The sequence below is a fragment of the Apteryx mantelli genome, chromosome 2 (genome assembly GCF_036417845.1).
Source record: "Apteryx mantelli isolate bAptMan1 chromosome 2, bAptMan1.hap1, whole genome shotgun sequence".
NCBI lineage: Eukaryota > Metazoa > Chordata > Aves > Apterygiformes > Apterygidae > Apteryx > Apteryx mantelli.
This window is the reverse complement of record NC_089979.1, coordinates 52,499,582-52,524,810: the sequence shown is the minus strand read 5'-3', so window position 1 is coordinate 52,524,810 and position 25,229 is coordinate 52,499,582. Positions and strand designations below refer to the sequence as shown.

At 38.4% G+C, this 25,229-nt stretch overlaps 1 protein-coding gene across 2 annotated transcripts; it reads right to left on the bottom strand.

Moving 5' to 3' along the window:
* Positions 1-2,033: 2,033 nt before the first annotated feature.
* On the bottom strand, positions 2,034-24,858 carry USP14 (ubiquitin specific peptidase 14). 2 transcript variants are annotated; one of them, XM_067290662.1, is made up of 16 exons: positions 24,777-24,858; positions 22,023-22,168; positions 21,317-21,349; positions 19,241-19,345; positions 17,670-17,773; positions 15,686-15,744; positions 13,673-13,803; positions 13,249-13,329; positions 12,394-12,473; positions 10,821-10,935; positions 9,341-9,406; positions 8,928-9,020; positions 7,808-7,936; positions 5,817-5,877; positions 3,865-3,972; positions 2,034-3,730 (listed from the first exon to the last, which is right to left on the bottom strand). In XM_067290662.1, the coding sequence occupies exons 1-16, from the start codon at positions 24,790-24,792 to the stop codon at positions 3,579-3,581; spliced, it is 1,479 nt and encodes a 492-aa protein (XP_067146763.1). In that variant the 5' UTR covers positions 24,793-24,858; the 3' UTR covers positions 2,034-3,578. The 2 variants fall into 2 exon arrangements, with proteins under 2 accessions (XP_067146763.1, XP_067146764.1); XM_067290663.1 differs by lacking the exon at positions 3,865-3,972.
* Positions 24,859-25,229: the final 371 nt, after the last annotated feature.

Here is a 25,229-nt window from a genome sequence, read left to right as displayed (position 1 = left end):
GGTGAAGAACTGGTTCTTTTTGGACATTAATAGTCAATAACTAGGGGTGTTTTTATGTATGATGTTTCTAATAATTATTAACTTTAGTCTCTACATATACATTTATGCCTGGTTATGTACAAACTCCTCTGACTCAGGGTAAACGTTTTTTTCTGTCCCAGTTCATTACTGTGTGATGGCTTATTTCATAGTAAGGACATAGCTCTTTCTTTGATGGGCAGAAGTTGTTTCATGTAGCAGGATGTTTTCTGTCAAAAATCAAGGTTTTTTTGTGGTATTAAGTTGTAGCTGGCTGCAGTTTGTTTCATGGATGTTTCTTGTGGTAAAATTTACCTAATTCAGTGGAATTTATCCTAATTGCTGAGTAGTTGGAAAACTACATATCATAGAATTTTTCTCTCTGCAGAGTATTCTGTTTCAGCCATTAAATCATAGCTCTGAATTTCCACAGTGGTTAGCTAGCGACACTGAGGCTAGTTCCTGCCCGCAGACCTATTGATTAAACTTTCTGTGCCTGCCTCTCCCTTTGGAGTTGAACAGGGAGAGCTTCAGTGAGAGCTGGTCTGGGCCAATGGGGTGATTGCTGGAAATAATACAAGTCTGACTCTGTATTTCACACTGCAAGTGAATGGGATAATCAATGAAATTAGACAGGAAAATGAAAATATATTAAAGAAGTTTTTCATGCAGTAGGTATGTGAAACTGAAGTGCTTGATGCAAAGATGTTTCTACAGAGAGCAAGATTGACTAAACAGTGTGCATCCACAGCTCTTCAATTGTCTGCCTTTAGTTTAAGCATTGACTACTGTGGTTTGAGACTTTCACGTACAATAGAAGCATATAGCTGCACTGTCGTATGTTGTATCAGCTCTTTTTGAGCAAATTTCTAACAAACAAACTAAAAACTGGTGTTAGAGCACAGGTCTGATGATTCCAAGACTGTGGTTTTTGTTTGCTTTTAAATCTGAAAGAGACTCATTTTAATGTTGTTAGCCAGACTTGGAACACTAGGAAAAATAATGTGGAAAAATAATTGCTGAATTTCACAGGCAGGTTGCTGGGGAATGTTGTGTGCTGGCAAGATGATTCTCATCTTTTTTAGGGAGGTCATAGCTCTTACCACAGCTTTTGAGAGGTAGAAGGTACAAAAAAGTTGTCAATTGACTAAGGGTCCTGGGCCTGTCATTCAGGTGTGGGGATGACTAACAGCTGGGCTGAGAAGAGGCTGGATTTCTGCACTTGGAACTGCAGCCACCTATTGAATCAGAGCAATTCATCAAATCATGGTATTAATATTTGCAATTTCTACTTAAAATGGGGGAGGGGGTGAGACCCCCCCTATTCCATTACTGAAGTAAAATGAATGTTGCCTATCATCTGATTGCTGCCTTCTTGATGCTGAGAAAAACAGGGATTAGGCAGGCTACAAGAGAAAGCGATTGAGGAAATCTGTGTCTAGTGGTTTGTGTTCTTGATTCTTCAGGTGTGAACTGTAATCTCAGCACTCTGATGTTCAAGACAAGATCTGGGCACTGAGCTGTTGTCTGGTTTGGATTTGGTCCCTTTCTCTGACTTGGCAACAGAGCAGCCTTGTGAGTATCACTTTCTATATTGAGAAGTGCGTGTCTTCTGCATCTGACAGTTTATTCAGAAAGATGTGACTGCACCGGTGTGGCCCTCAAACAGAAGGATAGAAATAAAGCCTCCTGGGCAGAGATACTGAATGTGAGTATCCCTACCACTGATTTATGCCCCACTCCCTGTGCTGTAGATCAGGGGTGCAGTTTGATATACCTAGAAAAAAGTAAACTCCACTGGAAATTGAAATGACAGGACAAACTGAGCTAATAATTTATGCTTCTCCTAAAGAGTTTTTGGAATGCCAGTAATTTATTTAGAGTATCTTTCCCAGTCAGAGAACTTAAGAGTACATTTTTGGATGTGATAAAGGCACACATCTCAAAATTAGAAAAAACAAGGGCAAAAAAAATGGGATGAATTTTTTTTTTTTTTAAATAATCAGGCTATGACCAGTAATAAAGGCTTATTTATTATTCCATAGGGGTAGGTCATGCAGTTGGTACCACTTCCCTTTTCAGAACAGTTGCTTAGAGCAGAAGGCTCAGCCAAAGTCTGGCAGCAGGTGTTTTTCAGCTGCCTAAAGAGTTTTGAGAGCAAGCACTAATCATAGGAACACAAGGGGGAGAACATAGTTCCATGAACCAGCAACTCCAGCCACATGTTCTATCTCCCTTTCTTTTGTAACAGCAGGCAGAAAAAGTGTCTAAAAACAAAGAAAGAGGAACCTGTACCATTTGTGGTGTACACAGAAATGGATTTAGTACTGCACTGGGGCTTCCTCAATGAGGTGGTAATGAAACTTGCCTTTAAACTTTTTTTTTTTCTCTTTTTAAACACCCTTAGGCCTTTCATATGCTCACACTGGAAGCTGTGCTGTAAAGGAGGCAGTACAATAATCATCACCAGAAATTATAAGATTAAAAAAACTATTTGAGAAGTTCATAGTTTACATAATCAAATCACTGCCTCTAGAAAGGAGGTGAGGCACAGCTAAACTCACAATACAGTCAATGTTAAAGAAGACGCAACTTAAGCTATTTCATATGAATGTGGACTAATACTAGTAACGCTCTCCCCCAAGGGCCTGGGACACATGTTAGAAATCAAATCCCCTAGGTGGAAGTTGAATTGAACTAGCTGTTCATGGCCTAGGGCTTTCTGCCTGTAGCTAACACTGAGATGCTTTTTTATTTTAGCCTCACAATTGCTCATATCTGCTATATTCTCATAGGGAAAAGAAGAGAAATTACTGTAAGTGAATCTCAATTTTCCTGATCTGAGCTACCATACTAGACTTCTCATGTAACAGCACTTTTCTTATACAGATTAAAAAAAAAAAAAAACTGTAGGGATTTAAGACCATTAGTAGCTGCCAGCAGTATGCCACAACTGCTTTGAGACATACAGCTCAGTAGTGGCTAAGTAGTAAAGACAAACACATACTAACTACACTATCAAGACATGACCATTTTTTAATGGAGACACATTGTTATTGATCACAATTTATTTTAAAGTCATGAAATGCCAGCAACAGAACAGACTGAATCAGCAGGTCAGGCTGGACAAAATACTTGATCGTAGCCATGGTTGTTGGCTATGGCAGCAGCACTGAGTTATGCAATGAGGCAATAGTTTTACTTCTACCTTCCTGACAAAACTGCCAGGTAAGGCAAAGAATGGACAGCTACTGAACTGTGGTATAAACCATGCAAGAGTAACAAATGTGAGAATAGGTGTGTAATAAATACTTCATGACATTAGAGGGGAAGGAAGCTCATTTAAAAAAAATTTTCTTCTGCAAGACATTAAAGCTATTTTAAGTATTGTCACCACCACAGTGGGCAGTCCAGTCCAGCAGTGACTAATTGGTACATGGATCAGTTTTTAAACAATAACCCTCTTCACATGGTATCCACTTGCTAAAGCTCTGGGGTTAAAGAAGTGATCAGTAATCAACATTTATTTCACACCTAGGCAGAATGACTAAAACTGAAGACTACTGTTCAGCTTCATCTTCAATTACTTCAATTCTGCGAGGCCCATAGAGTAGAACATAAGCTATATGCCAGTCTCCACCCCCGGATAACCGCAAAATATCTTCGGGTGTAACAATGCTGACTTTGTCATCATCAAATTTAATCCATTCATCTGCAAGACAGACAAGAGGATTATTAGCAATTTAGGTACATAAGATTTGAGTGTTTAACAGCCCCTTAAGCACCCTTTACAGCTAGGCTCTTTCTCGAAACACTGCCTTGTTTTTTTTTGTTTGTTTGTTTTACCTTGTTTCCTTTTAACCCATGACACATAATGCCCAGAGGAACTTGATCTGCCTTGGTGTGTTAACACTGCCTGCAGGTCATAATAGCCGCAATTATTAGAACCCGTATCTGAAGGAGGGAAAAAAAAAAGTTATGCAAGACTTGCATGAAGTGTTTTAGCAATTCTAACAGCATGCAGACCAAAGAAGTATTAGACCTACTGTACTGCTGTAGCTGTGTAAAGCCTCATTTACAGCATGATTCTAAGTCATTATGAACTAAAAACAGTGGCTTTCAGACATGCCCCCTAGAGGATACTGTGTATATAAATACAAATATGTATATTGGGTGTAATGCAAATACAGTAAGCCCAAAGCATTAAACAGATGATGCATAGTCAATCACCGTGATACTTTTGGACTGACTTGCTGAGCATGTGCTGTACTGCAATACTACTGAGAATACCTGAATATAGAGATCAACCACTCTGCAGTTAGTTCAGTTAGGCTACATAGAGAAAGCCTAAATAGTTAGGACACCCTAAAGAATGGAAAAACTTGGCTAATTCGGAATGAGGGTACTAAGAAGGGAGTTATAGTCCCTGCCATGTCTTAGCTGCATTTCTCAGCACTCCAGCATATCTTATTTTCACTGTGCGCTTGAGCTAGTCAATGTTCCCCATTGCCTCTAAGATGGTGCATCACACGTCTGACGAAGCACTGCACTGTAACAATTTGGATAAACAGGATCTTCAAGATTATTTTTGCGCAGTATCATTCATCCTCAGCACTGAACTCTGAAGAAAAAAGCTTTGTACTAAAGGAAAAGTAATGAGTTACTTGTTTTAAAACATCTTAGAAGTGGCCTTAGTCCACTGAACTAACCTCAACAGCATGTCACACTTGAAAAGCAGATTTGTCTCATTTGTACACATGAGTTTTGGAAACTGTTTTCACAGCTGTTTTTCCAGTAAGCTAGTGAAAGTATTTCAAGAGTCCCACATCTCTTTTCATCACGAATTTGGACTGAAACATGGAAAATGTTTCAGTATTACAGCATAATTATCAAAAAAGTAGGTAATATGTGGCATCACTCACTGTGGCAACTGCCTCAGAAATCATAACTTTAGAGCTCGCATTGCAGCAAAAATCCCACTGATGTTTTCTGAGCACCAGATGAAAAGCACTCTTATTGAAGCTTTCAGAAAACTGATGAGATTTTTGCTCTTCCATCAACAGCTTGGCAATACAGCAAGCACACATGTGAGGGAACCTGGGTGTGCTATCACAGATATGCCATATTATCAAGTCAAACAGGTGAGCAGAGTTCACATGTTAACAGGAATCATATAAGCTCAGGAGTCATATAAGCCTGGTCATGTGCTGTGATCTACAAGCAGCTCAAGCTCAGCTGGTAACTGCTCCTTCCAGAGCTGGGGGAGTTCTCTGTTTTAATACTGAGCAACCTGAATATTCTACCACCAACCCATCATCTCATCCTTGATCCTGTACAGAACACACAGCCATCCACAAAAACAGCGCAAAAAAGTTGCAAGGACTTGCATAAATATGCTCACTGCCTCATAGGAACTTTTACTGTTAGAACCCAGGCTCCAAGCTCCCCAAATTCATTAGCCAATAATAACACCACAGCAATTAAAAAAGTCCTGTTTATGTTTTTTGTTTTGATTTCAGCTTTCTGCCACTGCCAAGGATGCTTACAACAGAACTGCTCATAACATGCAAGCGTCTTTTGATGTGAATATTTTCCATATATTTAAACTTATCCCACAGATGACAATAATGTCTTTGACTACCTCAGTAGCATTTTGACTTGCCTAATCTATCCATTCCTTACAGTTCTGTCAGTTTTTGAAGATGAATTTTCATAGGCATTAAAAAAAAGGGGGAGGTTCTCAAAATATCCCTACCACAAGGTCCACTTAAGCAAGAGGTATACTTCCCAATACTCACCATCAGGAAAAGAAAATGGTTCATATTTAACTTCTTTCTGTGCACCACCACTTTTACTAGACTAGAAAAGAGAATATGACAAATTAATGTGGAATAGTTTTGAAAAAGCTTTAGTACAACCATATCAAATACCAACTCTACATTCCTCTAAAGACATCTCTAAGCCTAGCCTTTTTGTTGTTCAACTTGAAACAGGTTCCATTACAGTATTTCCAGCTGGACATCAAAAACCCTAATATAAACAAGATCACTTTTTAAAGCAAATATGCAACCATTTTAGCACATGTTACCCACAGAGTGCTTACCCAGCACACTTACAGGTTTGGAACACCAGAAAGATCCTGCAATGGAAGGTTTTATTCCTTGTTACAGACTTCCTAGCAGTAGAAGTAGCAACAATAAAATACAGGAGGCAGATTCTAAGTGCCAATACATTCTGTTTTAAAATAGCCCTCTCTCCATGCTTCTGTCTAAAAGAGATGCAAGCCTTATCCAAACACTTAAATGAAGCTGCCAAGAAACAGGACAGGAAAAGGCTAGCAAACAATGGCTAAAACACCAAAGTTTGAGTTTGTTTAGTTTTTTCTTCATAAAGAAAAGGGCAGTCAATTTTATAATATGCAAGACAGGGCAGCAGATAAAAACAGTTACAAAAAGGTTTAAACAGTATTGTCTTGTAGCTCACTAGTACATATATCCCGAATTTAATCAGTCAGACAAGTGGCAGTACCTTCCCCTTTCAAGCTGGTGAGCAGAGAATAGGTCTACTCCATTGAAGTAGAAGTGACCTGCCAGCAAGCAATAATGTTTGAAGAGATCCTTCTGTGTAATTCACAGAAAACTTTTGTTCTTAACAATGGTAGGCAGACGCTCTATGTTGGAACATACTTTGAAATAAAAATGTAAGTGATGTATTTGTCTGATGACATTTTAACTTTTAAAGTAAGGGAAAAACAAAGTTGTCTGAGGTAAGCTCTAATGTGCTGCCATTTTCTCATCCAGTCATACCGAGAATAAATATTGTACTCATGAAAATACATGAAATAGATCTAAGTTCAATACCAAGGAGTTTAAGTGCTAATGAGAAAGCAATATATTTAAGGAAGTCATGTGTGCTGTAGTCCTTACTCGTATCCTGTGAAACCTGCATCTGTAATGAATATTTAATTTTAATTTCTGAATGAAATAAATGTGTATGTATATGTATGTATATCTATATAGATGTAATATACAGAAAATTATAAATATGTATTTTATATATACACATACATATATTTTAACATATGCAAAAGTGAACTATGCATACTTTTCTCCAAATACATTTGAATTCTCAGGTCTGAAAACTTTCAGAACCTTCAGAGCAGGTTTTCCCACAAAAGACAATTTATTCCCCACAGATTTTTGGCAACTTGAAAAAGGTCCCCAAGTTCTGCACACAGTAATGCTTTGCACCGGTTTCACTAGTAATATGACTATGAAGTACACAAGTAGACAATCATGCAAGCCAGCTGCATGGTTCTATACGCCTACTGGCCCTCGCACCAAGGCAGACCCACCAGGGATCTAGTCAGAGTTTCCTTGAATTTCAGGAAAAAGTATTTCAAAGACAACAGTCAAACTCACTATTTTTCAAGCAGAACATTTTAAACACTGACTGCAATCAGCTGATATCTAATCTTAGCGAATGTAAGCAAACTGGTTTCAAGTTGCTCAAGTATTTCAACACATGAAACCAAAGACCGTTTTATACCATCAATAACCTTATTCAATTCACCAACATTCAATTCTGATTAGAGCATGAAAAGGCTTGTACAGAGATCTTGTAGGGAACACGACAGAGGAATCAGATTAGATTAAAAGACACACAGGAAAGTATATAACCCTGTGGCCCATAGTATCAGTACATAGATTTGTTAAGAGTTTCAGGTGTATGACTCTTATTTGGAATAATATATTAATCAAAATGGTCAAGAAATTGTCAGGAGACTTACATTCTTTGGCTGTTGATTTACTTTTTTGTCTTCTAGGTCTTTGAATTTTGATCGATAAGAAACCATTTTTTCCTGAAGTTCTGGCGTACACAACTCATACACATCCAGCATAAGAGGAAATTTAACATCCTGGGAAGAAAAAAGCATAAAGGTTGTTAGCATAACTGGTATTACAGATTAAAGCATTCTTCCACTGAAAGGCATGTCACCAAGTCCAATTAAATGCAACTAAATCATATTTATGAGAACTTGATCTACTGAAGTGTATAAAATAACACTTGCTGACAGTACTTAACTAGAGGCTACAGTATTTTTACAGAAGAATATCTAACTTGGTATAAACAGAAACTACCTTAAATTGCTACATTCAATATAAACATTTAGATTTTTTGAGTATCTGACACTTTCATACTAGGGAAATACCTACACAGATCTACGGAAAAAAAAATGCAGGCAGAATGACTGTATACATGCAAAAATGCCAATATAAATTATTTGAACAGTCTTCTAAAATAGCTAAAATGCTTCACTCTCTATTCCCTTGCTTGTCTTTGTAAAGAATGGGCATCATCTATTATGATTCTCTCAGGGCAGCCTACGAGGTCTAGCAGCCAGCCCAAAGGAAAGCAAAACTGAATGTGTAGCTGCTTGCAACTGGTTCTTGCATTTGCCAGTCAGAAAACGAGACAATTAAAACAACTAATACAGGAAGCGTTTATTAGCATAAACATTTTCTCAGCAACTATAGAGCACAGTTTGGAGACTGAAAACAAGGCCCTCCTTAATTAAATATTCTCCTCAGAAACACTGGTGAAATAAATAAACAAATAAATAAAAATCCTATCAGCACTGGAGCAACTTAACTTCTCTCCCTCACCAAAAAAACCCTCAGAGTCTACTTTGGTAGCATAGTTTGCCACACATCATCATCACAACTGGCAACAAAGCTGTTTTGTACTCAAGCAAAGAAGCTATACAGTTAATGTTTCTTAGAGTAATATAAAAGCAAACACTAAAGTGTAGATAACTTGCAAGTACTAGTCATCTAGCTCTAATAAAAAAAATGACTGAAAAGTATAAAGAAGGATTAAACTTTAATATGCAGGAAACTGTTACTCACCTTAAGAACTTTGGCATTCACAGATTCTTTCTCTTTGTAAAAAAATCTAACCATCTGAATAGTCAGATACGCTGGCAAGCGACTAATTTTAGACTAAAAAAAAAAAGTTTAGAAGAAGCTGTTACTTCAGATTTTCACAGATCATTTATACCTTAAACACTGCTCAGCCTAAACTACAGGCTATTCTTGGAATATATTTATACTCAAACATATAAGAATACAACAACTCCCATCTTGAAACTCTGTAGTGTATTCAAAGAAATAAATTTCAACTTCTATCTATCTTGGTACCGGATATCTAGATGTTTTACAAACATAAATCACATGCGGTTCCAGCAATAACTTTGTGCTTTGGGACAGAAAACTGACAACAGTAAAAGAAACATAAAAACAGCAGCAGCACCACCACTCACAGATTTGATATAGAGTGCGTTTCTCTGCAAGGTTGGAGAGAGTTTGGTGATTTCCTCTTGAAGACGCTATAAATAAATAAACAAACAATAAAAAGATCTGTTTAATTATAAAGTGCATAGCTTAAAGAAAAGCGCAGCATGGATAAACAAATCACAACCTAAATCTTGTTCTGCCAATCTATTCTACGTGTTGCCATCAGTCATTACATCATACAGAATTTTGGAATTCTTTGGCACAAAGACCATGCACGTTTATTTGTTCAGCTCCATGGTCATTCATGATCCCTAACAACACTAACAATGTTTCTCTCTGCAGAAAATTCAGAAAGTTTTATTCTGCAAGAAAGCTGCACTTCACAAATGAAGTATCTTTATTTAGTTATAAACGCGTAATACCATGCTTGGGACACAAGTAAAGAAAAAAAAAACAATCTAAATTTTCTTGCGACAGCAATATTTGCACGTTTCTTAACTCTCAGTCTTTTAGTTGGTCTTTGAAAAAGGAGACAGAGCAGTAAATAAGCAGAGAGATGGTGATATTCTGCTGGTGAACTTCCAGGGACCTCTCCAAACTCAGGGAAAGACTGGCCTGGTTGTTACTGTTGTGACCCTCTCTTGCTACAGGCAATTCAGTATATGAATTCTGGAAGACCTTTTTTTGACCTGGAAGAGAGGTGTCTTTTTTCATAGTGTTTATAATTTGTTAGGATTACCTAGTCTAGCTCACTTTTCCTTCTAAATTCTATTACCAGTAATAGATGCAAAGATTATCTGAGAGCCATGCAAGCTGGTCCAATTCCGTACAAACTAGAACACTGCTTCCATCTCTACTTTTATACCAATACTCTGTAATAGCAGCTACAATTAAGTTGTTTGTAGTAGCTCTTTTCCTTGCTACTTCAGATGCTCCAGAAAACCTGAAAACTGAGAAATGCATACAAAAAGCACAGACTACTTTAAGACATCCTATTCAAATAGTCAGTATAAAGATCATAATGTGTCCTGAAAAATTTAACACACAAAAAAAATCTGCAAAATTAAATTTAAGTTTATTTGTTTCATCACCTGTATTTCTTAAGAACATAGCAATGAAAATACCACCCTATTGTAAAACTGACTTTTAGACTTTTTTTGGAACCAACTACAGCATGCTTAAATCACAATACTGCTACAGTCTGGAGTGTAAGCCTGCTGAACAAATAGTTTCTGTTAAAATTAAAACCGCAGTAAACTGGCTTGCAGATGGATAACTGCATGGGGGAGACTCTGTCAGGGTCCAAAGGAAAAAAAAAAGTTCTGTTGAATTCTACTTTACATTAATAAGCAATTCATTTTCACTTCCATCTTTGCAACACCCGAAAAAATCTTGAAAGAGATATGGAGTAAAGCTTGGAAACACATGCTGATTCCAAGTCAGAGACAGAAAAAAACCAGGTAATTTAGAATGTCAGTTAAACAAAAAGAAGTTGTAATGGCTTACCAATTTTAGTCCTGTAAACAGATATTTCACTTCTTGATTGATAAAGCAACTAAGCTGAAGCTGATTCTCCTTTCCTTTAGTTACCTCCTCTTCTTCAGCTTCTGTACATTTCATGCTTTGCAAAATTAAGGAAAACCATCATGCACCAAGAGCTGAACTACTGCTCTAGGTAAAAAGATACGTTGAACAGCACAGGAATTCAAGTAATATAACCCTGTGCTTGTGCATCAACAGTACTTTTATTTCTCTTGGTATAAAAACAAAAGATTTGAAACACTGAACAGCCCTACCTTAGTAATAAGTCTGTTCTTGTATATCTAATGATGAGTGGCAGCTGAGGCAGAGGGCACACTAAGCTAAGTTCTTAAGTCAGCATTTAAGCATGCAAAGCCTGCCTGGTTTTTGACTTTCTGCAGGACACTGATGATACTAATTGGCCACCAACAACAAACCTTAGGAGACCCCTACAATATTACACTTAGTTGTTTATAATTACTAGTGTTCTAGTCCTGCTGCTGCCTAGACTTCCCACTTCTTCAGACCAGGCACAACCTCCCTCTCCTGCTTTTCATCTGTCCTCTTCACTGACGTCTGTTTTTTCAGTGTTTTATATTCATTCCTCCAGGCATTCTGTCCAATTTTGTACTTCTACCACCAATCCCTTTCTTTCAACCACTTTAGTAAGATACTTTTCTGACTGCTCTACGTGCATCTATTCTACAAATGTTGCCATTATCACGTTTTTAAGGCTTCCACCACAACTTTTCTACCAAGTCTCTTCCTCCTGCCACTAGCCTAAGCACTATTCCTCCCTCTCCACTATTCATTCTGCTCTTCCCAACTATTTCAGGGATCACAAACACCACAACACGGGAAGAGAGAGGAAGGCCTTTACTCACCATTACTACCACACTTTGAGATACATTACCTCATCTTAGGAGATGATTCCTTATTTTAAAAGGGCAAAGCCCAAAGTATAATTCTTTCTGAAAAGTGGTAGTCAGTTTAACAATGGCCAGCATTTGGGGGTGGAAGAAGGGAGAGAGAATAATGCTTGGGATGAGAGATGTGTACCACATGGTCATCTGCTTTTTGTTCTCTCTAGAAAAACACTACTTGAAAGTTGTCAGCTGTATTAATTTCTTACTCATCTAACTGTGTGTAGCTAATTTGTTTCTTAAGAACTCAATCCTGTATCAAGCCATCCTTCATTCACCTTCCGGCATGCTGCTAAGTATATCAGCAACACTTCTGCAACTAGCAGAAGAAAGGCTATTTAGGAAATAGGAAAGTTCCTCCTCTGGGGAGGAAACCTGACATTTAAATTCAGTATTTTTCTTGCTCTAAATTTTCATTACCATTCTTCCTCCCCGCATCTTCCTCTCTCAAAGTATACCTGATCTTAATTTTAACTTTTGTGTACTCCTGCAATACATCATCCCTCCCCTCTTCCCTGACAAGCACCTTTATTTTCTATGTTATTTTGGATGATGCTTTTCATCCTCCTGGCACTCAACTCCTAAAGTACCATATCATTATCATTCTTTATGTCTTGCCTTAGTCTTTAGGATACGCTGTTTCAAATTCAATGCTGAAGAACTGATCAATTAAACTCTTCTTTTTGGAAGCTGCTGCTGTAGCTCCAGAGTCTGTCTGTAAAACAAATTCTCTTATGCTGTAACTTTAAATAGCATAGAAGAACAGTCTTCTTTACACACAAAAAAGGGTTCGTTTTCATTCTTAAAATTCAGTTCTTCTAAAAGTGAAATTCTTCACCTTTATATACTTACATTTTCTCCTAGTTAATCTCCCCACACAGTGTTTTAAAACAACATATTTACAGCACTGTTGTTAAATCCATCTCAAAGCATATTCGAGATTTCAATCAAAAAATTTTCTCCACCCCCGCCGCAAGGTTAGACTGCTCTAAACCTTAAGACAGATTTATCAGATCTTTGCCACTACCAAAACTCTCCAGATAACAGCTTAGAGAAAGAAGAGATTCAGTCTGGTAAAGTCTTGGAAAAACTTAAAGGAATGTCTTATCAGGTTGATTATGTTCATTCTCTGTTTAAAACAGCATTCACATAGCTAAGAATGCTGTAGCACTAGGATGCTTTTTCAGAAACAAGTTCTGATGTGCTAAATTTGCAGGTTATTAGGGCCAACTGCTGCATGTTCAGAGTCACCACTAGCCTGGTCCAAAACATGCCATGCAAGGCCCAGAGGGATAGTCTTCCTATGGCACATTCCAGAGCATAGCTGACATAGTATAGATCACACTACACTACAGGAAGCAATTTCACTTACTGGACTATAGAGACATCGTAAATAACTCACAAAACTGATAACCGTAACAAAAAATACAGGTGATTCACAAGTATGGTATTGTGAATCTTAACTCTGGTTAGAGTAAGTCTACAATTACCTCCATAACTGTATCACCTTCTATGCCTTCCAGCTTCTGCTGTAGTACCCTCATCATCTGCACCCAGCATTCGTTGGCATCCTAAGAAGGAAAAAGAACACTAAATTTGACTTCTAGTGTTATGATTTAATAAGTAGTATTAAAAGCATCAATGTTCACATTGTAAAACCAAATGTAAAATGCAAGGATTTCTCAATTAAGAATTCCTTCCTATTCCGACACACATTTTTAAAGCTGGCACTTGAGATTACATTCAACTTTTCTACACAATACAAAAGCAAATACATTTCTGGGATAAAAAGAATTGTTTACTTTCACAAGTGGAAGGAATTTTTAACATATTCTTGCCCTCACCTTCCAACATACTGTTTTCCATATTTTCATACTTTATTTTCAAACCATAAATTAAGTGAGCAATCTTTACCTGTTGAAGGTACTGGCCTTGATCACCTTTCTCTGCAAACTGGGGGAAGGCCATATGTAAAAACTGCAGGAGAATGATAGGTGGGATACTGGAGGAAGTTTTATCCATGGAATCAAACAAGTCTCTAAGAGCTTAAAGAAAAAGTGAATGTTTTGAGAAGTGGAAAAATAATTAAAACAAGGCAGGAAGTTTTTAAAAAAGAATAGTAGGATGGCAGCAACATTCAAAGATTGAACATTTAACAGTGTCAAATGCGATCTTTCCACAATAGGGCTAAATTTGCCAGGTGGCATAACAGGTGCACCTAAAAATCTCATTTGTGGACACGACTTTGAAAGCATAAAGATGACAATTCTGAGAGCTTGGCACATAGTGCGTTGTCTTTCCCGGCTGCTAACAGAAAAACATTTTTTGAGGTCCTGTGATTTCATTTGAAACACATCTGAGGAACAGTATTTTCACAATCGGACTACACCTAGAGAAACCAGAAGGCATCCACAATCTATCCTCTAAAGCAGCTTAAGTTTCACCTACTGCTGGAAAAAAATCTTCCATTTTTCCCAACTAAGTCTCTAGACAACACTGGTGCTTAATTTAACACCCAGGAAAACAAGTATGTGTATGCATACATGCAGACAGTTCATAACTATGTGCAATTCAATGAATGCTACTGATTGCATGACAATACACACGGCTTTCTCTCTAGCCCCAGACACACTAATACACATGTTTTGTCTACTTATGTTACAGCATTTTACATTCACAAACCACATCAGAACCATCTGTTAACCCTCACAACAACCCTGTGAGGTAGGCAATGGTCTGCACGGTCACTAATTTACAAGTGGAGACACTCATGAATGAAACTCTTGAACTAGTGAATATACGGAAAACTGCAAGGAACCAAGGTCAGTTTCTTCCTCTCCTTAAGATACATCTTCAACACTGAAGAGTGACAACTGATATGACACAACAATTAAAAAAAATGCCATAAGTGTCATGCAGGAGTTCTTGATCAGCTCAGCACCAAAGGGTTAACTAAGAATCTCAGTTCTTAAACTATCAGGACTCCTAAGAAGCAGAGCTGTCACCTTAAAAAGAAAATAAGGGACACAAAGTAAAGGCAGTGAAAAGGGGAGGGGCAGGCATGGCTGTATAGAGTAACCATTGAACTTACCACCCCAAAATTCGATCAGCAGGCATACCCACAAACTGGACCTTTCCTTCCTTATATTGTTTTGTTTTTCCTTAAATGGACTGGTAGAAATCCCAGTGTCCTGGCCCAGCATCTTAGTGGGGCAATGAAATAGAGTAAAAAAAGAAAAAGTGGACAAGTAGTACCCTTGTTCAAGTGTAAGGGGTCTAACTAGAATTCTAGTTAGAGCTTGGAAATATGGGGCCATCGTGAGCTCCCACATTGTGGGCACCCAGATCACCACAACAAAGAGCAACTTTCCTTTTGAAGATACTACTTTCTTTTGTATTTATGAAATCTGAAGCTTTAGGGTAAAGGCTAAGACCAGTGATAAAGCATCAGCTATTACCTTAATAATGCTCAGCCAAATAAAATATATTAAAAAATATCAGTGAATACGTATTCCAGGAGTATGGTGTTAGCTCATCATTAAGTGAAACAAAGAACTGGCCACTAAAATATTTCTAAATAAAACAGACATATCAAGGAATGGAGGAGTCTGCTTTAGAAAGTTCCAATCACTTTATGCCTACATGCAAAATACTAAGAGATGTAGATGTAAAGCATTCATATCTATGTCACACTTGAATATATTCTTCCCTAGCATGCAGCTAGGTAATATGCAGAGAAGTATGCTTCGCAGACATGGTCAGTCTAACCTTTAAAGACATTAGTAACAGAGTAAAATGAGTCCTCCAGCGCTAGCAGATCTGGAATTCCTAAGACATATGCACTAAAGAAACATACAGAGCTCTGACTACAATTTTCATCTCCAATTAGCAGGAAATTACACACTAGCCACAACCCTTAACACCAACCTGCAGTAATGTACTGAGCAGAGGCCATTTCTCCTGAAGCTCTTAAGGCACCACCATACCTAAAAGAGATGAAAAATAATTCCCATGCAATTAAACTAAAACATGAACAGCAATCTGTTTTTAAACCATAAAGAAAAGAGGCAGCCAGATTAGAAAAAAAAAGTACCAGAAGAAATCAGACACCAAAACTGAAGTAACTGAAGACAACATTTGCTCATACTCACACCAAAATGTCAATTATTCCACAAATACTGCATAGAAGCAAAGAAAAACTGGCTTTCTTGAGACGATAAATAACATGCAAACTGAGAAGCCTGGTAGGGATGCATCACTGTTGCTTCCCGAACCATTTGCCCCAAAGACACAACCTATGTGTAAAGAAACTGAGAAAGTCTGAAAAAAGCTAACCTATTTCTGAAACATCTGCCACAGGCTCTTCAAAGAGCCAGAGAAAACACATTCAAGGATAGATTATGGACAAAATATAATGAAATAGAGGGCAGTCATCCACTCGCCACAGCAGAAGCAAAACAGGGAGAGGTGAGATTTCCCACACTGGAAAAGTGTGGGAGCCCACTCACATTACTAGATCTTACCACTCCTTCTCAAATGGTTTCTTTATTTAACACCTGCATGAGAAACAGATGGCTTTCTCAAAGCCTTCAAGCAAAAGGAGGATCCCATGCTTTCTTTAATCTCAGACTGAACGCTAAAAAAAGTTTTAGTTTTTTTCAAGCTTATTAAGTTCAGTTTATTCCATTTATGGCTGGAGGATGAGCAGGAAACCTTCCTCCTCTCATGCTACTAGAAGGGGAATACCCCTGGAGAGAGTAACAGAACAGCTGATGAGAAGTAAAAATAATAGAAAGCTTCCCCATTTAAGTCCATTCACATATATACAGATTTTCCTAAAATGACAACACTGAAAAACAAAAAAAGCTTTAAAATACAAAGTTTCAGCACTCTACAAATGGTTCTCCGTGCTGATAAACCTGTGTTAGCAGAGTTTAAATAATCAAGGTTCACTTGCTAACAGAATGAAGAAAAATTTCTAAGTACTTCAGTAACTAGTGTTTACAATATCTAGAAAATCCAGTTGGATAACAAGGCATCAAGAAAGCAGTGAAGATGCTTAGATGAGTGAAGCTAACCATGAGTAATGCCTGCAATGCTCTACCTAGTCCTCACAATTTTTAAAATACTGATGGTTCTCTTGTTATGATTCATCTGGAGAACAAGTTCAGGCTCATATTTTCATGCAACTTTTTTTTCTCTGATCTTTATACATTTAGTGCAGGTTTCTTATGGATTGCTCTCAAAAAAGTTGATTATTTCCACCTTTCAGTCCAGAATAACAAAACAAAACAAAAAATCAGAAAAGTTATTCTATGATCAGACCTAATTAAACAGATTCTTATCAGTGTCTTCTGTTCCCTCCACATTCACATCCACAGGACCTCCAGCTTCTTCCAGTTCTCTGCCACAGAAATACCTAGGCTTCTATCCCACAGCTTCCTTCCCTATCTCCAACTACCAGATGTCCATCACCGTAGAATTTCATAGTTGAAAACATGTTATGCAACAAAGCTATGGAAAAAAAAAAATTCTTCAAAGGAACAGCACTCTCGTACAGTACTTTATATAGAAGACCCTACAAACTAATGCCAGAAAACAGGGTTAAGAGTTCAGCAGCTTAAATATTTTAAACAAGTCTTGATAGGAATTAATTTTTAAACTAGGTGAAACTACATCTCTCTACTAAAATCTAGTTCCAACAAATATATATAGTCTTAAGTTTTTTAAAAAATAGATTATCACAGCCATAGGATAAACTTTGATGGAGTGTTACATTAATCTGTAATAGGTATATTGAATAACAGATTGTTACGTTAAACCATAGCAGTATAAAGATGACTACTGCACAAAATGTCTATTTCATAAGCTAAAGAAAACATTTTAGTCATATTTTTATACTGAATCCTACCTTTTAAGGGCCTCTTTTACTTCTGGCACAGAGCGAATACACTGAACTGTAGCATTCATGTAGCAAGTGTTGCCAAGGTTTGTCAATCCACATGGTAATTCCATCTACAAAAAAAATTTACAAGGGTGCTTGAAGGTCTGAGAGAGATGTGTAACCATTTTTGTACAAGTACCATAATTTGACATCAACCTGTCAGAAAAGAAATGCCAGGTTTGGGGCATCTCGGATCATATTCCATCAAACTTTATTTTATGAAGCTTTCCAGATCTATTTTCTGATTATATTAGTCTATTTCACCATTCAGTGCTTTTAAAGGACATTCAGAAATGCTTTGTATTATTTCTGTGCATGTTTAGTTTAATGAGCATATTCTTCAAACAGGCAGTTATTCAGAAAGTTCAATTATCATCTTAAGGTCAAAACTTGAATGAGATTAAGCTTTACGTGAAATTTCCATGTGAATACATTTGTATGCAACACTGATGTTTTAATTAAAATCAGTTTTCAGAAGAACTCTGAATGGGATGACGTCCGTAGTTAGAAACAAAAAGCATTATTTAAACTTTTCTCCAAAAGTCAGCAACAGATCATCTCATCTTTTTGAACAGCTTGTGAATTGCTGAAATGTTGACAAGTGTGAAGGCCAAATAATAATTAAACTAACCAGTTTCAGAAACAACTATAAATCACAATATAATAGCACAGATTTTTTTTTTTGTAAAAACCCACATATCTGAGTACTCGTCAGTTATAAAAAACTGTTTAATGAAACTGAAGTAGGACAGCATACCAACACCACTCAATTATTTTACAAAGGGAGAATTAATTTAGCTGTGCACCCCATTTTTAATGCATATATATATAGTACAGACACTTGAATTCCAACATATCAAAAGTTTGAATCAGAGAAATGCAATGTGACTTTTTCAAAATGTTATCTGACACTGAATTATCTCCTATGTTTGCCTTACAGTTAACCCAGTCTACGTAAAGGTTTTGTCTCAAAATACATGAATATCCCTCACCTGCTGCTGCCACAGGAAGCATTAAATATTGAAGTAAATAATCAGTCCTAAGCTACAGATCCATTTTCATACAGACATGCGTAAAAGAATTATTGCTCTGCACGCACAATAAACAAAAATCCCAAAATCCTCACCCAAAGCCAGCCCTAGTTTCCCTTCACAGCTGTAGATGAGTCAGGAAACAATTTTGCACATCTAAGAGCTCCTATTCAGGCAGAGTTCAGGATATTAATATACAGCCAGGGCAATAAAAGGTTGTCTTTGAAAGCATCAGCAATGCCATTTTTATTTTAGACAATTTACTAAGCTGTCTGCTTCAAGAAAAAACAGCATTAGTTATATGAGTTATAAGTTAAATTCCAGACTTTTCATCACTGCTAACAATTGGGTCATCAGTGTAAGTTTGTTTTAGTTTGAGAAACTATAAGCGCTAAACAAACATTAGGTTTAAAATCTACTCTTAAGCAACTGCGACTATTTACAAGTATTTAAAAATTTGACATTATTCAAAGGTTTACAAGAGACCAAAGTTTAGAATATGCTTACAGCTGAAGCTAACTGTTCCTCTGTCATGTCTTCTACAAAGACAGGTCGAGAAACTGGCTCTTCTGGAAGTGCATCTGCAGAACCCATCATTAATAAGGTCATCCCCTGGAAACACAGTAAAAATAGTGATTAATATTTAAGGACAATTGTTTCCTTAAAAATAAATAAATAAGTCTGTAACACAGTTCAGGTATTTCCCCAGAGATGGACAAGATCTTTCTCTTTAGTTTACAGAATTGATACTGCACTGCTGTTTCTTAAGACTATACCTTTCTTAAAAATAAAGAAAGAAGAAGCTGGTCCATCAATCTGTCTCCAAAAAAAAAAAAAAAAAAAAAAAAAAAAAAGCGCTAAAACTTTCTCATGTAAAAAGTACTTAATGAAAACAATTCCACAGTATTATCTTTGTTAGATGTTTCCATTGATTCTGGTCAGCTTGACACTAGCTGACAACTCAACATTTCCAATTGGGAATAATCTAACAATAACAAAGATCCTGATGTGAAATTTTCAGGAAGGCTCCCTTCCTGATGGACCATTAGGGATCAACTATCTTAAAGATTTCAGTGCAAACACTTTTACTTCTCACTTAAAAGACACCTTGGAACCAAGGATAACTGAGCAGTTACCTTCCAATTTGAAAAAAGCTGCAACGTTTGAGACTGTCAACCAACAGAAGTCTCAAGTCCTCAAATTCAGAATTCTCTGCATAACACAAAAAAATACCCTCATCTTTGGCCAAAGGTCTAGAGAAATGTTTCAGGTGAATGTTGGTGAAAGTAGGAACACAGCTCTGAGTTTGGAATAGCCTTTTCATTTGAAAAGCAAGTGGGAAAGGGAAGTGCCATCCTTTGGTCTAGCAAGTTCTGAGGACATGAAACTAAATAAAAAATAAATAAAATACAAAAAATAATCAAAATGGCTAAATCAGTTTAGGCATGAGGGCAAGAAAACATTCAGGAAAAAAAAAATCATGTTACCATGCTTCCTATAATAGCATAAGGAAAAGGAGTTTGTCAGCATTCAACAGGAGTACTTCTACACCGTAAGACCCACCAAAGGGGAAAAAAAATACCTGGTGGTCCTGAAAAACACAATGCTAAGGAAAAGGGACCATCCAATAACAGAATGGAAAGAAACTTCTTTGATAGTACAAATAAATCCCCTAAAGTTGCATAAAACATTATTAAGACAATAAAGGCAGCTACTAGCATTACAGTATGCAGGAAGGGACAGGAACATCGCGTACTGGGGTTTTGCTGAATGACTTTGCTACAAGAGCTGCAATTTATTGCTACTGGCCGCTAATAGATGCTGGGGAACTAATTACAAGGATAGGAGTCATGCAACCTAGCTCAACTCGCTCTGATAAAGAACTGAAGTAAAACCTGTACCAAACAGAGTTACAAGATTCCTACAGAAACAAAAACAATCAAAAAATACAAAAAAAAATCTTTGTGGTTCCCAGTTACGATACTACAAAGGTAAGAAACACAAATACATTCATTTTTGGGGGGTTTTTTTTTGAACTATTCAAGGCTATGAATACATGACCATCACTAATGGCACTGTTTTTAAACAAACCTATTTAACATGGAAGAAAGAATTTCAGCAGGCTGACATGAAAGGAAACGGGCAGAGCTGTACTTTCCAACGTTCCTAATGCAATGGTTTTCCACGCTGAGGGAGTACAAGTGCAATGGACCACAGAGAGTGTCCAAATTCACAAGCTCTCTCTAAATAACATCTCTGGCTATTATGATCATGGACAAACTGCACAGATGGACTACTGTTTTGATCCAGCACAGCACTTCTTTTAAGTACTTCGAGTATATTTTTCTTACTTCAGGAAGATGTTGCAATTGCCTCACAGCTGCTAGAAAAATTCTTACAAATCAGTGGTGAGGACTTCATAAGAATGCTTAGGTATGACAACCACACTCTAAGATTATTTTCATTGGGGTCTTGACTTTTAAAAAAATAACTACTAACAGAAACAGCAAAAATTTCATATCCTCATTTAAATCCCAGAATAAAAATCAAGCCAGTAAAATTTAGTTATTCCTCAAAACTTACATTCTTTATTTTTATGTTCCCCCAGTCATCATCCTGTATTTGAAGTGAAATAAAAGACAAGTTAGTTTTCTTACAGCAAAAAGCAAGTGAGTATTTTCATTAATATTAATCATATATTTCTAAATATACTATCGTGTTTCATTCAAGACTCCACAATATTGAATTACGAACATATTATGAAGTCTTGTCTGGCAAAATGGAACCAAGTCACCTTTTCAAGAAGGTTCTTCGCTTATTGTTTAACACTGCTTAGACATAAACAACTTTTTTGTAGGAAAGTTGTCCATATTCCATTATACTGAGATAAGTCTCCAGCAAAGAAATGCCAGAGAACTGTCGTGTCCGCTTTGTTTTCACTGGCCCACAACACAGAAGCTTTTCTTAAACAAGCTAAAAAGAGTTGCACTCAGATACTGAACATTAAAAACAAAACAAAACAGAACAGAAACACCAAGCAGAGTAAAGTCTGGTACAAAACAGTGAAAAGGTTTTAAAATAGCAGCCTGCATCTCCCAATCATTCATCAACACACTTTTGTCAGTATTTGCTAGTAGCAAGCAATAGATCATGCAGAATTCTTGCCGAAAAATGGTAGTCAGTTTAATACATACCATGAAAGATCACCTAGAGGAATATTCTAAATTACTGTTACTGCTAATTATAATTGTAACAGAGTTAGAAATAATACACAAGCATGGGTTTCTACCTTCAGAGTTCCTCCTTTAACCATAACCTTCTGTCTAGCTGGCTGAACTCCAGTCAGTGCAAACAACTGAGCTTTGAAGACCATTGGAGGTTCATCAGTGTTAAGCTCCACACCATCGAATTTCTCTTTTCCCCATTTCACGTTAACTGCAAACAAAGTAGTTTTAAACTAGATTATTTCCTAACATACAAAAATGTAAATCCTAAGGTTAAAAGAGTATTTTAAATTCTGGTCTTTATACCATTCAATTTTCCATTCTAAAACTTGTCAACAATCAAGTTAAGGTGCACCTTTATGGTAAAGTGTCTCAGCCATCAGAATATACTATTTCCAAAGCAACGTATATACTGAGAAACCACTTTGCAAGCAATAAATGCATAAAACAGAAGCAGAAATTCTTTACGTAAATATTCACAAAAGCAGTTAGAAAGTTAACTCTCACAATCTCTTGGCGCTGTTAATTGCAACCAAATTTCTGAAGCAAATTCAGTTGTATGCTTTCAGTTAAGTTTTCCATAGCATTTCCATTCTTCTTCAATGACAAACTGTACGATGTTTTTTAGAGGCAAAGTTACTGTTTGATAGCTGTAGTTTTGGCTACGGGTAATACACGAAGGTACGTGAGATGCTAAACATGCATCACGACACACTCCATAAAATCAAATACCTTCTGCTTTCTTTGAATGGAATGTTAACCTTACAGTGCCCTTTACAAAACAATCACTATTATATTCTTCAGTTTTGATGCTATTCACACAAATAGCGTTGTTTATTAAAGTCGCATAAAAACATGGACAATCAGCTGCCACAGGTTTCAGCTCCAAAAGCCCTTACCCGCAGTAAGGGCACAGGGCTGGAATTAGGAACTCAAACGAAATTTGCAAGTGGCATCACCAGCAGAAATGTTAGGCAGAATGACAAAAAGGCATATTAATTTCACTGTGGTAAGGCTATTACTAACCAAGAGCAAACAAAAATTTCTAGGATAAATAGCATGTTTTTAAGGAACAGTTTATAAGTCCTCAGTCATTTCCAATCACTCTCATATGTTCAAAAGGCTACTTTAGCCAGCTACAGCTTTGCTGAAAATCTGCAAAATATAGCACACAGAAATATCCAGCTCAAGTGCATTGTAAGTGGTTGAAACATCATGCTTTGAGAAAGTCATATGCTTTCTCTTGCCTGTACTTCTGTTTTAAGTAAATCTATTGTGGCAACTCTAGTTTTTTTCCCTGCAAAGAATTTTTAGAAGTCGTGATTAAAAAAAAACTTCCAGAAAGGTTAAGGTTTCAGGTGTACACAGTACTTGGGAAGGGAAATAGGAAGAATAACCAAGATTTAGTCTAAATTATTAGCCTGCATAACAGCTCAAATTATTGGCATTTCAGTATTTCTATCAGGATGTCCCTTTTAATTTGCCTGACCTGTAATACATTTTTTAAATGTATTTACTATTTTGCATTTTTAATATTTACCAAGCACAGGTCCTTTCCCATTTCCTTGGGAGACAACACACTCAGTCCCTGAACAAGTCTGCTGCACACATTTAAGTTTTGCATTTTTGAACAGTCATCCATCGTCACTAAATTAAATGCGCGGGAGAGTAAGTGGTTGTTAATCTATACCATCGCCGTTTCTGAAAACTCAGCACTCAAGAGTAGATACGAGATGAGCATCAATGCCTTTGTTTCAGAGATCACAACTAAAATTCCAGCAAAAGTTTCCGAAATAAGAGAGAGAACTGCGTTATTTGAAAACAATGGAAACTAAGAAAACAGACTGATATATTTGCCACACTGAATGGAAAACACAGCTTATATAGATGTGCTAAGAGTTTAGGAAAAGCGTTATTTTATTAGCATCAAGATTCCAGTTTGCCAACCACAATTCAAATGGAAGTGAAAGAGGAGCACAACTGAGTACTGATGCCTTCTAAAATCCGTTCTTCTTCTCCTAAAATGCTTCAAGAGGCCCGAGCTGCGAAACACAGACACACCAGTAACTGCTCCTAGTAACTGCTCCTAGAAGAGTCACTGGTGAGCGGGAGGCTTTGCTCTTGCAGTCTTCACTAGAAACTCCCACTAGTGGAAACAAGGGTGAGGCAGATGCAATGCGATTTTACAAAACTGTAATTCCTCTGGTTTTAACTAAGAAATAACAGGTTTAAAAGAGCAGAGGCAGATGAACCTCAATTTGTAGGAACTGATGCACAGTTACAGTTCATCTGACAGACAGCAGCACTCATCTTCGTACAAAACGAAAATAAAGGCTGGCAGCGAAACATAATTCTGTGTAACATTTGCCCGACACGTATCCGCACAGCTCCGTCTTGCCGAAACGGCCCGTCCTGCGGCGGACAGAGCTCTCCAGCCTCCGCAGCAAGGCGATACCAACCCTCCCCCCCGCGAGGCCAGGCGGGGCCCCGAAAACAGCTCCCGCCGCAGCCCCCGGCGCGGTAACAAACCGGCGAGCGGACGCTGACACGTGCTGAGCCCCGCAGAGCTCCCTTGGGGGGAGCTTTTCAGGAGGGAGGGAGGAGCAGGAAAAAACTCTCCTCAGCGTTTTGCCCCCCAACTCGCAGCCCCGGTGCCCCTCGGTGGGGCCCCCGCCCCCACAGAGAGGCGGGAGGGGCCGCGCGGGGGGGAGGGGAGGAGGACGGCGCGTGCCTGAGGCAGCGGCAACGGCTCCCGGCTCCCAGCTCCCCCCCCCCGCCCCCGCCCCGCGCTGCGGGCGCGGAGGGAAGGGCCGGCTCACCTGAGAAGAGCGGCATGGCGGAGGGACGGGCGGGCGGCACGTCCCGCGAGGTGCGGCGGTGCCGGGCGGGGGCGAGCCGCGCTAGCGGGGCGGGGGCGGGCGCGGGCGCGGGCGGGCGATGGCGGCGGCGGCGGCGGCGGCTCGGACGCGGCCCCCCCGCCCTCGGGGTCTCATTCAAACCGGCCCCTGAGGATGACGCTGCAAGCGGGGCCCGCTCGCCGGAAGCAGGGCGCGGTGCGCGCGCAGCACCGGAAGGGCGGGGCGGACCCCGCCGCCAGGCCCGCGGAGGGGCAGGGGTGGCGCTCCCTCTTTTCCACCCCCGCCCCCCCTCCCCCCCCCCCCAGCTCCGCGCGCCGCGGCGGGTGACGGCCGCAACGGCCGCCGTGGCGAGAGCCGGCCCCGAAGCGCCCAGGCGGCCTCCCCTGCTCCCTCGGGCTGAGCCTGGCTCTGCGG

Coding starts and splice junctions, on each gene's coding strand:
- USP14 (XM_067290662.1), bottom strand. Junction 12,474..13,248: donor AAGGTGATACAGTTATGGAG/GTAATTGTAGAC, acceptor TTTGTTTTACAG/ACAGACTCTGGAGCTACAGC. Junction 10,936..12,393: donor AGCATTGAATTTGAAACAGC/GTATCCTAAAGA, acceptor AATTTTGCAAAG/CATGAAATGTACAGAAGCTG.